The 15,626-nt window shown below is 37.0% G+C and overlaps 1 protein-coding gene across 1 annotated transcript in view; it reads right to left on the reverse strand.

The window, feature by feature from the left end:
* Nucleotides 1-4,278: 4,278 nt before the first annotated feature.
* Nucleotides 4,279-15,626, reverse strand: part of KPNA4 (karyopherin subunit alpha 4) — a 62,092-nt gene continuing 50,744 nt past the window's right edge. Inside the window, exons 14-17 of the mRNA XM_086392603.1 lie at nucleotides 14,983-15,054; nucleotides 10,754-10,916; nucleotides 7,693-7,787; nucleotides 4,279-6,310 (exon numbers count right to left, since the gene is read on the reverse strand). Coding sequence (XP_086248729.1) covers nucleotides 6,212-6,310; nucleotides 7,693-7,787; nucleotides 10,754-10,916; nucleotides 14,983-15,054 — 429 coding nt within the window. The 3' untranslated portion in view covers nucleotides 4,279-6,211. The remainder of the gene's footprint in view (nucleotides 6,311-7,692; nucleotides 7,788-10,753; nucleotides 10,917-14,982; nucleotides 15,055-15,626) is intronic.

The following is a 15,626-nucleotide window of genomic DNA, read 5'->3' on the forward strand; positions in this document are numbered from 1 at the left end:
GAGTGTCAGATATCCAGATCTGACATTGGTAAATGATCAAAAGTGATGAAAAGGAAGTAAAGAAATGAGCATTCATCTGACAAGGAATGAAGTATCTCTTCCTATAGAAAACATCCTAAATTTTAGGTCCAATAAGGCAAACTGGACAATTCCAAATTGAAGTTTTAGAAAGTCACTGTAATCAGTTAATGTGGGAGGTTGCATTGTAATCACAAACCTTTATTGAGTGCCCACAGAACTCATGGCACTTTCATGGGATTTACAGAGCTTTACCTGTTGACTTTGCCCTTAAGGAGCTTACAATTTAGTGGAACCGACTCTACAGACTGAAACATTACCATAAGTATGAAACACACACTGTAAAGTGAGAGCTGATGGGGATGGCGAGGGTAGTAGACAGTATGGGATGTGTTTGGCTTCCTGAAGGAGACAGGCATCTGAATGTTAACATGTAAGGTGGCTGGGAGTACAGGGATCCAAACAAGACACTTCCTTATCTGCTACTTTGAGCTTTCCTTACTCTCTGCAGCTGGGGAGAACTGCACAAAAGTTGTGTGGGATCAGAGCTGAGAGGGAAACAAACTTTTCAGTCTCTTTCAGCACCTCTGATCACTAGCGGACTCAGACTGGAGCAAAGTTACCATTTAGGTATTTTAATAGGAGCTCTTTAACAACTTTTCTATACCATCCTGTTAAACAGGTTCAAAGAAAAAAAAAAAAAAAAAAGGTGAAAACCAGTTTCTCTGTACCAGTTATACACACAGAGGTGGGGGACCCTGTAGACCACACTGGGAGCTACTAGATTTGAGGCAAAGTATAATTTGTTTATGGAGGGAGCACACAGGCAAGTACAAAGGTAAGCGGTTGGAAGTAGAAAATACCCATAACGTATTACGGATAAGTTCTCTGCTAATGAGTTGAACAAGGGGACAACCCCTAAGAGATAACAAGTATGGAGTAAGGCAGTGGAGAACACCACTATGTCAACTCCTTCCCAAATCCAATTATGACCCAAAACGATCTTTTCTGGCTGTGTAGTATGAGGGATCTTAGTTCTCTGGCTAGAGTTGAAATCTGTGCTCCCTGTAGTGGAAGCTGAGTCCTAATCAGGGACTGAACCGAACCCCCAGGAAGTCCCCCTTTGTGAGGTAAGAGAAATACCCTCCTGAGTCCAAGTGTTTGGATATTAGCATTATAATAGCCAATTATAAAATCAGTCAAAAGGTAACCATGTACAAAGTATGGGGGAAAGATGGCTTGGAAAGCTCAAAAATCCGAGGACTAGAAAGATGGGACACTGAAGGAATGATCTGGAAGGCAGGTAACTGGAGACTGAGTGCAACAAACGGCATGTAGATTTAAGCAGATTATCATTTGTTAGAAGAGCAAAAATAGATGAGGAAATCTTGGGTAAGGTCACAGACTTACAAAGAATCCATGAGCTATACAAATCAGGGTAAGATATAGTCAGGGAAAGCAGGATTCATGCTTGAATAATAGAAACAAAAAAGTTATAAAAGTTTTTCTTCATGAAGAATAAACTTGGAAGAATTGACACTTTGGAAAAACTAAGTAACCTGGAGCAAGCAGCATATTTAGAGCTGCAAAGATGCAAAACTTGTGAAGGCAGAAATTGGGACAACAACATAAACGATGAGTGCAGGTCTCTTCTAAGAGGTAAATCTGAAAGGATCTTCAGGGCAGCACCTGCCCTTATACACAAAGTAGCAGCTGTCAACTTTATAAACAGTACATCCTGACATGGACATCCTGAACCAAACTTGTCACTTAAAGAACCTGAATTTAAAGACATGTTCAAACTGCTAGGTTAAGTCTTACAGAAAAAACATTAAACCTACCTTCCTGTACATTGATACGATAGTTAATATTCACTGTACACTATAGTTCAGTTGCTTCTGATCACACCAGAATATAGGCTTTATAAATCTTCATTCTTTTCACCTTAATTTAGGAATTAACTGAATACAGTAAGACTATGAATGTGCACTTTGATTTTATTTAAAGGCATATAAATTTCATTACTCATATTTTTAAAAAGCATACACTTCATTAATGTGTCTGCTAAAATGAAAAACCATTTTCTCCTTAAATGTTTAAAACGTCATGTTTAAGAGATAAATAACCCATTAGGCCTCAGGAGTTCACAACTGGTAACTTCTCTAATTCAAGCTAAATTGGCCTGTTTATATATAGTTCACCTTCTTAATATCCACAATGAAAGATTCAATTTTGGAAAATCAGAAAGAAATATAATACAGTGGACCCCTGAATAACATGGGTTCACTTACACGTGGACTTGTTTTCACTGTAATACTGCATGATCTGTGGCTGGTTGAATCCTTGGATGCAGAACCATCGATGAGGGCCACTGCCCCTAACCTCAGCTGTATTCAAGGGATTAGCTACACAGTATTTACAGTGTACTTAACAATTATTTACGTAGCAGTTATACTGTATTAGGTATTACAAGTAATCTAGAGACAGCTGATTTAAAGTACAGTTGACCTTGAAGTACGTATTTAGTGGGGAAAAAAGGCAAGTAAGTGGGCCTGCAAAGTCCATGGTGTTCAAAGTGTCAACTGTAATTTCAAAACTCACAGACAAGCTTCTGTAAAATTAGTGTGTCATTTCTCAAACTACAATAAGAAATGCTGCATAAATGCTTTTTTGCATTGGCTCACAAATTTAAATGAGTTTTGCAGCAGTAATTGAAAGCATAGCTCCCTATTTTAAGAGTTGAGATCTGGGTCTTATCTAGCCCTTAGTAGTAGTTGTGACCTTGGTCAAGTCACCTCTTGGCAAGTCCATCATCTGAAAGGGAGGACTCGGACAGATCATATCTTGAAATTCAGACTCCCACAGAGCTCCCAACTGTATGTATATGTATTCTGGAAGGAAGCTCGGGCAGTTTTCATTAGATTCTCACAGGGGACCTTCATCCAAAAATAAGCTTGTGATATGTTAGGTGATCACATCTAAATTGCTCCAGCTCTAAATGCTAGTTATTTCTTTGTGGTACAGGAACTCTTAAGGTGGCTTCCAAGATTCCCTGATATACATACCCTTTATAATTCCATTTACTCAAGTGTTGACAGGATTATTTGAGCATGATGGATATCACTCTGTGACTAGGCCAAACAGTAGGCTTCCCAGGTGGCGCCAGTGGTAAAGAATCCACATGCCAATGCAAAACACTTGAGAGATGTGGGTTCGATCCCTGGATCAGGAAGATCCCCTGGAGGAGGGCATGGCAACCTACTGCAGTATTCATGCTTGGATAGAGGAACCTGGTGGGCTATTGCCTACAGGGTCACAAAGAGTTGGGGGCAACTTGGTACGCACGCATAGGGTAAAGAGGAAGGGATAGTGCAAGTATAATAATGTACTAATCAGTTTGGCTTTGGGTCAATTAAAAGGGAGATAATAAGGGGTAGGCCTGATTTAATCAGGTGAGCCCCTTTAAAAGACAGTTTAGGTTCTTCTCTGAGATCAGCTTCTTCTGCAGGCCTTGACTAATCAAGCTGATATGAGTCCAGCACTCGTAAGAAAATTACTCTATAAAATCATTTGGCCTACTATAACCTCACTGGCTTACTTTTAACCAGGTTTTTGTACACTAAGAAACAAGATTTATGCAGAGCACTGTTATGTTACTTCTGGTAACTTATGCCATTTGTAAAATCATACTTTGTGTGCACTCTATCATTTGCAGCCATATGCTGAAGTAATAGAAATACTTAAAATATATTTCAGGTTGTCTCTCTCAGTCCACTTTGCTGAAGGAGTGAAGGTAGGTCAGAATCTTGGTTTGGACAGGGAAGAAGCAGAAGCACAGATGGCATCAGCTGAACAAATTCAGTAAGTTGGAATATTAATACATCTATAGTGAAATTAGGACTTCCCTGGTGGCTCAGACAGTAAAGCATCTGTCTACAATGCGGGAGACCCGGGTTCGAGCCCTGGGTTGGGAAGATCCCCTGGAGAAGGAAATGGCAATCCACTCCAGTACTATTGCCTGGAAAATCCCATGGACAGAGGAGCCTGGTAGGCTACAGTCTATGGGGTCACAAAGAGTCGGACACGACTGAGTGACTTCACTTTCACTTTCATACTGAAATTAAAGAATTTAAGAAACTTCTTTTGTAATGTTGGGTCAATGTTAAAAGCTTATGAAAGACAAGCAAACACAAGCCACTGAGTTGTACTCTAACTTTACATTAATATATATATAAAAAATGCACACAGCACACACACATGCCCCATGTAAAACATTGCTTTGAGTTTTAATGTTTATTTCCCCAAGATAGCCTAGCCTGCACTCTACTTGGATAAATTTTACAAGCTAGTTTTCTGCTGCTTCTAGTTTTAAACTTTAACCATGTTTTTGATGACAAGGAATGCTGCAAAAATACTCTAGTTCAACAAAGAGTTATGATCACAAAATAATTTTTATCCATTCTACAGTGTTTCAGAATTACCAGTTGATTTTTAAACACAAAGTAGATATAGATGCTAATGGTGGCTAATCTGGTATGTTTCTTATAGCAAACTGTTGTTCATGCAACACTTGTGCTCAAAGGGGAAGGCACAGGATTTCCTACAATGAGCCACCTTATAAAGAGTTCTTTTTGTACAAATTAATTTATGTCACATTTAATTTAGTGTGCATAACCTCAAAACTGAGGTATTATTCCAATTTATAAAAACCACTTGCATAACTTTTATGCAAGTTTTAAAAATACAAAGTTTTCTCCCTAAAGTGGCTCAAAATAGATTGTTCATGGCTGCCTACATCTAAGATAAAAAGATTCTAAAACAATTGAACAGATTAGGCATATTATTAAAGGTGTTCAAACCATTACTTGATTTGTACATCTATTCAAACCTCTTCATCGGTCTTTATTCAGCAGTACATATGCACCAAATTCCATTTTAGAAGTTTCCATATCATTTTCATAGAAAACAAAGTTTGAAAACAAGTAACATTTAAACACAGCACGGTATTCTACCACAACTGAAACTTTTTTCTTCTTCTTCTTTACAGGACTCAACAAAATCTAAAAATGAACTAGGCTGTAGATTTACCTCATGCAAAGATCTTTATGTTATCTCTGAAAATGAAAAGGATGGCTTTTAAAAGCACATTTTACTGTTTTATACTATAATGGCAACTTGTGTACTGCAACACAGTCTATTTTGAGGGAAATTTATGATTTTTTTTTTCATGCAAAAATCTACACAAATTAGTTTTGATGATATGGAAAGCTTTTCATAGCATCAAACATTCATCTGGTGCAAATGCACAGGGAAACCTTCCTGAAAGTTTTCTGACTTGAGAAGCAACTAAAAAGCCATACTAGGTAAAGTAAATAAAAACTAAAAACAAAACAAAAAACTCCCACAAAAAAAAAAAAAACCTAAAAAAAAAAAAAAAGAGGAGGGGGTGGGAACAGGGAGGAAGGGAAATAGAAAACACAGGCTGCAGAGTACACCAATGTCTGCTGCTGAACTGGTCTTTGTTTTCATGTCCAGTGTACAGTAACACTTATGATCTCACTCTGATGATTTTACTAGGTTTGTTATCAGCCCCCTGAAGGCAAATCAAGCTTGCATGCGTTCACATACAGCACCACAACCATACTCTCGTACACAGTCACTCCAGGACTAGGAGTCTGCTTCGTGAATGAAGAGCCCTAGATTTGAAAGATGAACCTGGCTCTCCATCACTGAGCCAGACATTCATTCAACACTGTCCACTCACACACTGCTTCATAGCAAGGCCTGGGCTCGTTTTCCTTTGACTTTTATGGGCATCCTATTCTCTTTCATGCTTACAAGGCTTGAAGATGACAGTACTGCACTTTCCCCTCAATTGATACAAAGTCATTGTTCCTTCTCAGGCACTGAAGATCTGTGACCTGTAGCCCTTTTTACTTTGAACAACCTAAATAAGCATCCATGTAGAGTTTTCATTACATTTTGCCACTCATTCTCACTCGCACCCACTCGCCATCTTGACCTCATTTGGGCATTTTCTGTGATTCCAAATGAAATCTTCACATTTTCTTTCCCGATTTAATGCAGCAGCAGATCCCATGAGCCAAGCTTGATGGATCAAACCTTTTTATATATATGTATATATATATATATATCCCAGTGCTGCATTGTACCTAACTTCCACAACATCTTTCTAGAACTGGAACCCTTCTGTTGGTACATTGGCAGATGAATTGAAACCAAATGTTCCACCTTGTATTGCCTCTGGAACAAGGCTAGGGTCTTCATCAATCTAAAGGGGAGGGGAAAAAAAGAAGGTGATGGTTAGTTTTAAATTATAAAACATAGAATTGTAGTTAACACTTCCATTTAAAAAGTATGAGAGATTATGGGTGGCCAACACTGTCCTACCATCCCTTGAGAACCCTGAAAACACTTCATAAAGGTTTTTTTCTTAAGGGATGCCAAAAGAGAAGAAACTGAAGAGAATATGCAAAATGGATATCTTCTGAAAGAATGAAAGAGATTGGAGATGGGACTATGTCTCAAATTCAGACAGTATACTCATTCTAATGCTACCACTTTTGGAGGCTAAGTGTATTCTTCGGTTAATATTTTAATAGCAACTGGAGACAACTTTTGAGCTTAAAGTGTAACATAATAGCCCTATTAAAATGGATAACTGATATTCTTTCTATATGCTTTATATCTAACAGTTGAAATACCACAAAATTATGTGCCTATGGTATAGTTCCTATAAAGAGGCACATCATCTTTATTATTATTTTCACAATGTAACAGAGTAAGCAAGACTTGCATGTTGAAGTATTAAAAATCATTAAGGCTTTGTGTATACCTAATTATCAATTAGGACTTCTAAAAATATCCAACTTTAATACATGATAAAAGCTACTTTTAAAAAAGTATGCTTTTTAACAAATATTATATTCTAAATAGGACTTAGCTTGATAATCTGTAGGTATAAATAGTCTAATTCTTTTTTAGTATTGTCCTTCTCAAGTTAATCTACAAACCATATATACTTAACAAAATATTTAATAATATTCCATTTTCTTTTTTAAAAAGTTGAGAAACTTAATCAAGAAATCTACTGCTGGCTATATCTGATCACTATAATTTTAGATTTAACATTCCCAAAGAGATAATACTAAAAATAATTCTTTAATTTCAACTACCATATACTGACTATCTGAAAACATTCTTCTATAGTATACGTTATATAGTAACTTACATTTCTTGATAATTTTTTTCCACTGTATCTATTTATCTTCATATTTGTTTTTGGTCACCAACTAAAATTAATGGTGGCAATATATTCAAATACAGATTAATTATTGTCATAATGGATTTATTATAGGATATACTAGCTTCACTATTTTGTTTATAAACACATTAGGCTACTAGCAATATAAAATATAGAGACATCAAGGGAAAATAAAGCCTAATTTATTCACTCTCAAAAAATTCTCTTCTGTTTTTGCCATTTGAGCTAATACTACTTTTTAATACCCCAAAGGACTTTAAAAAACTGAAATATTATGTATCTATTTCAATTCCATTCTCTAAAATGCATACATATATGTCCTAGCTTAAATTTCATCCAGACCTATGCTTATTAAGTAAAACTAAGAAAATGATAAGATTATTAAATACATCATCTGAAGAGAAGAACTGATCAATGATCTCATAGGCCAATTTGTAGATGTCTTCATTTTCATGATTTTGAAGCTGTTCAATTTTCTCCAGTCCTGTAAGAGATTTTATGAAGTGAAATAATAATAATATTAAAACAACAACAACAACACAGCAGCAGAAAGTGTTACAATAATCTTGGGAACACATAAATTCAATTTTGGGGTATCTATTCTAAAGGTGAATCTTAAAAACAGTAAGGATTTTTTCACAAAGATATAGCATATTTATCTTAAAAAATTATCTGAGGGACCTCTCTGGCAGTCCAGTAGTCAAAACTCCACACTTCCAATGCAAGGAGCTCTGATTCAATTTCTGGTCAGGGAACTAAAATCCTATATGCCATGTGGCACACTGCAGCCAAAAAACAAAAAACAAAAAACAAAAAACCCAAACACTTGAGGGTTTAACTACATATAAATTAAGCAATGGGATATCTATCTATTCAGAATAAAATTATATATCATACATCAGTGTTTGTAAGGAGTAATAGTATGTAAAATTACTCTGTTAAAAGCTGGGAAATCCCTGGTGGTATAGTGGTTAGGACTCTGGGCTTTCACTGTCATGTGGCTCGGTTTCAATCCTGGTTGAAACTGAGGATCCCATGAGCCATGTTTAAAGAAAAAAACCAAAAACACCCCAAAACAAACAGTAAAACCCAAAGGTGCAAGAAAAGTAAAAGAAGTTAAAAGCAAGTTCTTTCTATTTAGTAGCATTTGCCAAATTTTTCTAGTGAGCATCTAAGAAAAAACTTTTAAATACTCATGATTAACAAATATGAATGTTAAGACAGCTATTAAGTACAATGAAAAATGATCATGATCAACAACAGTATTTCAGGGGAAAGAGGATTTTCCCCTGTAAATACTAACAAATGTATTAAATCAAAAGCAAAATATGTAAACAACCTATTGATATAAAAATTGAATACTGTTTTGCTTTGTAGTGGTTTAGTCACTAAGTCATGTCTGATTCTTGCAACCCCACGGACTGTAGTCCACCAGGCTCCTCTGTCCATGGGATTCTCCAGGCAAGAATACTGGAGTGGGTTGCCATTCCCTTCTCCAGGAGATCTTCCTGACCCAAGGATCGAACCCTTGCCTCCCGCAGGTGGTCTCCTACATTGCAGGCGGATTCTTTACCAACTGAGCCACCAAGGAAGCCTAACAGGAGTAATAATTAATTTTAAAATCTCTGAATTAAAGTGAAATTGCCCTTTTATGAGTATTTGTCCTCTATTTCTTAAGCGGAGGAAATTGCTTTAGGCATATTTCTCACTTTACACACTCTCCTTATGGGGCCTTTTCACGAAAAGGCTTAACTACTATTTACATATAGGTTGAGGACTTGTACTCATCTATGGATTCATTTTTCTGAGCGTCAGATGCTTAAAACTTTAAACCTGCTTGATAATTCCATGAGGACACTTTATAGGTACCAAAGTTCAAGCTGTACAAACACAATGTTATCTGCCATTCTTCATTTACACTGTTTATTCTACTGTATTCTTACTGGTGATAATCAACAACAGTTTGAAATCTGTGAGAAAGACTAATTATTAAAGTTCCCCTTTCCCTCAACTCTATAACAGAATCTCAAAAACCTCAAAGCCTATCCTATCCATTTTTTGAATCCTGTCATCTCCCCCTCATCTCTATTATCACTGCCTTCATTTATTGTGGTGTGGTCTCTATACACTTTCCTAGGTGGTTTCCTGCCAGTCTCTACCAGGGTTCCATTCCCCTCATATCCATGTTCCATTAAACATATCAATTCCCTTGGTAAAATCTTCCAATGACTTGTTGTACCCTATGGCAGAGAATCCTTTGGGAAATTTGTAAGCTAGGCTTTACTTCCAGTGAAATAGGCAATGCTCAAGATCTATATTTTTATATTAATATAGAAAATAAAATTTTAATTATTAAAAGGTTTATATGGTAAAAGAAAAAAATACACAAGTAGGAAAAAAATTTTTAACTATTCCTTTTAAATTTCAAATTTTTTAAGTTTTAAATTTTTTCTGGAACTCACTTTCTAATTATAATTAGTTACCTAACAGTATTTCCCGTTTCCTGTTCCCAATTTGATAGTTACAAATTTTGTTGTTGTTGTTCTGTCATTTTGTGTGCTGCGTATCACTTAAGTAACTTTAAAAACACTTCCTATTAATTTTCAAGTCACCAAATTCTACTAAATAAGTTGAAGATACTTGTTCTCCTATTCTTAGCTACCTGTCCTTTCACTTACTTCTCAACTTCTATCCGAAACAACTTTACTTTTACGCTTACCTAGGTTGATAATATATTTTGTTCCACACCCACACGAGAAACTTCCATGTTCTGTCTAGATGTTCATCTTAAGAGCTGAAAGCTAAGGCATGTTGTGTACCTTCTTGGTGGTTCTGGTACACTGCTAGATTTGGGAACCACCGCCTTAAAGTATCTGCTGTGCTACAAAGCTTCCAAGACTGTAGGGGCCTGATCAATGGCTAACTCTACAGTCTCATCTTCTGGCGTTTTCTATCTCATACTTTGTGATTTAGCAACACTGAACTACTTATAATTTCCTGAATGCTATTTCTCACCTCAGACTTTGCTCATGGTGTTATCTCTGCCTGGAACACCTTTCATCCCTTTTTACTTTCTTAATCCTTATTCATCTCTCAAATCTAGCTCAGGTTACTTCCTATTTCTTCCAGGACAAATTCGGTTTTTCACTTTGTTGCACATTTCTATTAGGGTAATCATTAAATCAGTTCATGTTTATCTCCATGATTGGACTACATGCCTTGAGGGCAAGGACTGTGTCTTGTTTATCACTGTCTTCCCAGTATCTTAGCACAGTGCCTGTTCAATATATGGCAGCAATTCAGTTACCTAAGAATATGCAGCAAGCTGAGCAGGACTGTACATATAGAATATAGTATTTAGACAGAAAAATATAGAAGTGTGCATTTGAAAATAAAAGTAGTTACAAAAAGAATATTAAAATGTGGAATAACAGCATATAATAAACTTACCTCCACATTCTTCTATAAGATTGGCTATGGTTTCTGCCTCATCTTCAGCCATTTTTAATATATTACTTAGTCCATCGAGTACTACTTGCACAACTTGTGCATCTTTTACAGTCAGCAAGTTGCAAAAAGGTGGGATAACATTTTGTTGGATTAGGTAGGCCACCTGAAGAACAAAAATACCATGATATAATAAATGTTCAGTGAATTTCTTTTGTGCACCCTGTTATCTCACTGGAATAATTCTGACTTTATAATCTTGAATTTGGAAATATGACCTCATTTCTCACATGTTAAGTTCAGTTTCAGTTCAGTTCAGTCGCTCAATCGTCTCTAACTCTTTGTGACCCCATGAATTGCAGCACGCCAGGCCTCCCTGTCCATCACCAACTCCTGGAGTTCACTCAAACTCATGTCCATCGAGTCAGTGATGCCATCTAGCCATCTCATCCTCTGCAGTCCCCTTCTCCTCCTGCCCCCAATCCCTCCCAGCATCAGAGTCTTTTCCAATGAGTCAACTCTTTGCATGAGGTGGCCAAAGTATCGGAGTTTCAGCTTTAGCATCAGTCCTTCCAAAGAACACCCAAGACTGATCTCCTTTAGAGTGGACTCGTTGGATCTCCTTGCAGTCCCAGGGACTCTCAGGAGTCTTCTCCAACACCACAGTTGAAAAGCAGCAATTCTTCGGCACTCAGCTTTCTTCACAGTCCAACTTTCACACCCATACATGACCACTGGAAAAACCATAGTCTTGACTAGATGGACCTTTGTTGGCAAAGTAATGTCTCTGCTTTTTAATATGCTATCTAGGTTGGTCATAACTTTCCTTCCAAGGAGTAAGCGTCTTTTAATTTTATGGCTGCAGTCACCATCTGCAGTGATGTTGGAGCCCCAAAAATAAAGTCTGACACTGTTTCCACTGTTTCCCCATCTATTTCCCATGAAGTGATGGGACCAGATGCCATGATCTTCGTTTTCTGAATGTTGAGCTTTGAGCCAACTTTCTCACTCTCCTCTTTCACTTTCATCAAGAGGCTCTTTAGTTCCTCTTCACTTTCTGCCACAAGGGTGGTGTCATCTGCATATCTGAGGTTATTGATATTTCTCCCGGCAATCTTGATTCCAGCTTGTGCTTCTTCCAGCCCAGCATTTCTCGTGATGTACTCTGCATAGAAGTTAAATAAGCAGGGTGACAGTATACAGCCTTGACGTACTCCTTTTCCTATTTGGAACCAGTCTGTTGTATCATGTGCAGTTCTAACTGTTGCTTCCTGACTTGCATATAGGTTTCTCAAGAGGCAGGTCAGGTGGTCTGGTATTCCCATCTCTTGAAGAATTTTCCACAGTTTATTGTGATCCACACAGTCAAAGGCTTTGGCATAGTTAATAAAGCAGAAATAGATGTTTTTCTGGAATTCTCTTGCTTTTTCGATGATCCGGCGGATGTTAGCAATTTGATCTCTGGTTCCTCTGCCTTTTCTAAAACCAGCTTGAACATCTGGAAGTTCACGGTTCACGTATTCCTGAAGCCTGGCTTGGAGAATTTTGAGCATTACTTCATTAGCGTGTGAGATGAATGCAATTGTGCAGCAGTTTGAGCATTCTTTGGCATTGCCTTTCTTTGGGATTGGAATGAAAACTGACCTTTTCCAGTCCTGTGGCCACTGCTGAGTTTTCCAAATTTGCTCACATATTGAGTGCAGCACATTCACAGCTGCACTGTGAATGTGAAATAGCTGAACTGGAATTTCATCACCTCCATTAGCTTTGTTCATAGTGATGCTTTCTTTCTAAGGTCCACTTGACTTCACATTCCAGGATGTCTGGCTCTAGGTCAGTGATCACACCATCGTGATTATCTTGGTCGTGAAGATCTTTTTTGTACAGTTCTTCTGTGTATTCTTGCCATCTCTTAATATCTTCTGCTTCTGTTAGGTACATACCATTTCTGTCCTTTATTGAGCCCATGTTCGCATGAAATGTTCCCTTGGTATCTCTAATTTTCTTGAAGAGATCTCTAGTCTTTCCCATTCTGTTGTTTTCCTCTATTTTTTTGCATGGATTGCTGAGGAAGGCTTTATCTCTCCTTGCTATTCTTTGGAACTCTGCATTCAGATGCTTATATCTTTCCTTTTCTCCTTTGCTTTTCGTTTCTCTTCTTTTCACAGCTATTTGTAAGGCCTCCCCAGACAGCCATTTTGCTTTTTTGCATTTCTTTTCCTTGGGGATGGTCTTGATCTCTGTCTCCTGTACAGTGTCATGAACCTCCGTCCATAGTTCATCAGGCACTCTATCTATCAGATCTAGGCCCTTAAATCTATTTCTTACTTCCACTGTATAATCATAAGGGATTTGATTTAGGTCATATCTGAATGGTCTAGTGATTTTCCCTACTTTCTTCAATTTAAGTCTGAATTTGGCAATAAGGAATTTATGATCTGAGCCACAGTCAGCTCCCGGTCTTGTTTTTGCTGACTATATAGAGCTTCTCCATCTTTGGCTGCACAGAATATAATCAATCTGATTTTGGTGTTGACAATCTGGTGATATCCGTATGTAGTCTTCTCTTGTGTTGTTGGAAGAGGGTGTTTGCTATGACCAGTGCATTTTCTTGGCAAAACTCTATTAGCCTTTGCCCTGCTTCATTCCATATTCCAAGGCCAAATTTGCCTGTTACCCCAGGTGTTTCTTGACTTCCTAGTTTTGCATTCCAGTCCCCTATAATGAAAAGGACATCTTTTTGGGGTGTTAGTTCTAAAAGGTCTTGGAGGTCTTCATAGAACCGTTCAACTTCAGCTTCTTCAGTGTTATTGGTTGGGGCATAGACTTGGATTACTGTGATACTGAATGGTTGGCTTTGGAAACGAACAGAGATCATTCTGTCGTTTTTGAAATTGCATCCAAGTACTGCATTTCAGACTGTTTTGTTGATCATGATGGCTACTCCATTTCTTCTAAGGGATTCCTGCCACAGTAGTAGATATAATGGTCATCTGAGTTAAATTCACCCATTCCAGTCCATTTTAGTTCGCGATTCCTAGAATGTTGACGTTCACTCTTGCCATCTCCTATTTGACTACTTCTAATTTGCCTTGATTCATGGACTTAGCTAACATCCCAGCTTCCTATGCAATATTGCTTATTATACATTGGACCTTGCTTCTATCACCAGTCTCATTGACAACTGGGTATTGTTTTTGCTTTGGCTCCATCCCTTCATTCTTTCTGGAGTTATTTCTCCACTGATCTCCAGTAGTATATTGGGCACCTACCGACCTGGGGAGTTCCTCTTTTGGTATCCTATCATTTAGCCTTTTCATACTGTTCATGGGGTTCTCAAGACAAGAATGCTGAAGTGGTTTGCTATTCCCTTCTCCAGTGGAATTCCCTTCTCCATGTTACGTTAGCCTACATTAACCTTTTCTTTTTATGCAGTACGTTTGTTTTTCACGAACTTAGAGAAAAAAACTGAAGTGAAAATGAAGGAATCAACCCATTTCATGTGACACATTTCTCTGCCATAAGGAGTACTTCCTTCAGAGAGCCTTTCTCCTTTAATATTAAATTATGAAGTCATTTAAGAGGCCAGGTAATTTTTTTAAAATTACAATTGTTCAGTGTGACAGCATCCTTTCTTTGCTTTAATATTTAGCACTGTCATATACCTGGCCACCTCTCAATCTGCTATTCTGTGGTTCCATAAAATCTGAAAATTTTCTATCATCTTTATATTAGTTATTGCCATGTAATATATTTATATTCTGCTCTATATTCATATTTGAGTGGATTCAGTCTATGGCTTATCTGTGACAATTATGTGCTCCAAATTTCCCCTTTTTACTTGTCTGTGAAACGTATCTGGGACTGGGACTTTCCTGGCAGTCTAGAGGTTAAGACTCTGTGCTGCCAAGGCAGCAGGCACGGGTGTACAGTCCCTGGTCCAGGAACTGGCATTAAAAAAACAAAAAAACATTAAAAAACAAAAACAATGCTGACAATAAGTGCTTCATCTTACCCTGGATTAGAAAAATTCTTGTAGGCCAAGAAGCTGGAAAGTGAACACTTCACATTTATGAAATATAACTAAAGGAATTCAAGGTGACACTTTTATATATCACAGGATGTCTATTATCTTGCTATTATCTTAAATTATGATTTACTGAAATACAAACCTTAGAATTATTAGTACTATTACTTATCAGTTTTGAGAAATACATAAGAGCTGAACTTACTTGATCCTTTCTTCCACTAATTGTTAAGTTACTTATGGCCCACGCAGCTTCTTTCTGAGTGCCAAAATCTCCCTACAAAAGCAAAGTAAAGGATATAAACTGCAATATAAGATAAACTGGAAAAGGTGTTTCCTGAAATGATTTTTCAACTGCATACTCCCCCTGGTTTTCTTCTAGCCTTTATGTATCCATATAATAAAAATAAGGCTTTGAACCCAATTTACCCTAAACAAATGGAGATTCTATTTTGTGAACTTTCCCAACAACAAACTGACTTGATATTGCTGTTCATAATATCAAATGAAGTCAATGATAAAATACAGGAAAATCAGTTAAAAAAAATAAGGAAGTTACAATTTTACTTTAGTCAAAGAAATGTCAAGGTGAAATAAAGTATCTTTTTAAACACATAGTTTTAAAAATAAAAATACCCATGATTAATGAGACTGATAAAGACTACTCTTATAAAGGTTACTCTCATACAAATTAAAAAATAAATTTAAAAAGTCATATATTTGATTTAATAATCTCACCTTTGAGAGTTAACCAAGAAAATTTAAAAAACCACAATGGATTAATACTGAACACTGTAAATCAACCATACTTCAAAAAAAAAAAGCTGCAGTAGGACATCTACTTTTACT

Source organism: Bos grunniens, chromosome 1, assembly GCF_055505025.1.
Source record: "Bos grunniens cultivar Pamir isolate PY7600 chromosome 1, Bosgru_T2T1.0, whole genome shotgun sequence".
Taxonomy (NCBI): Eukaryota; Metazoa; Chordata; class Mammalia; order Artiodactyla; family Bovidae; genus Bos; species Bos grunniens.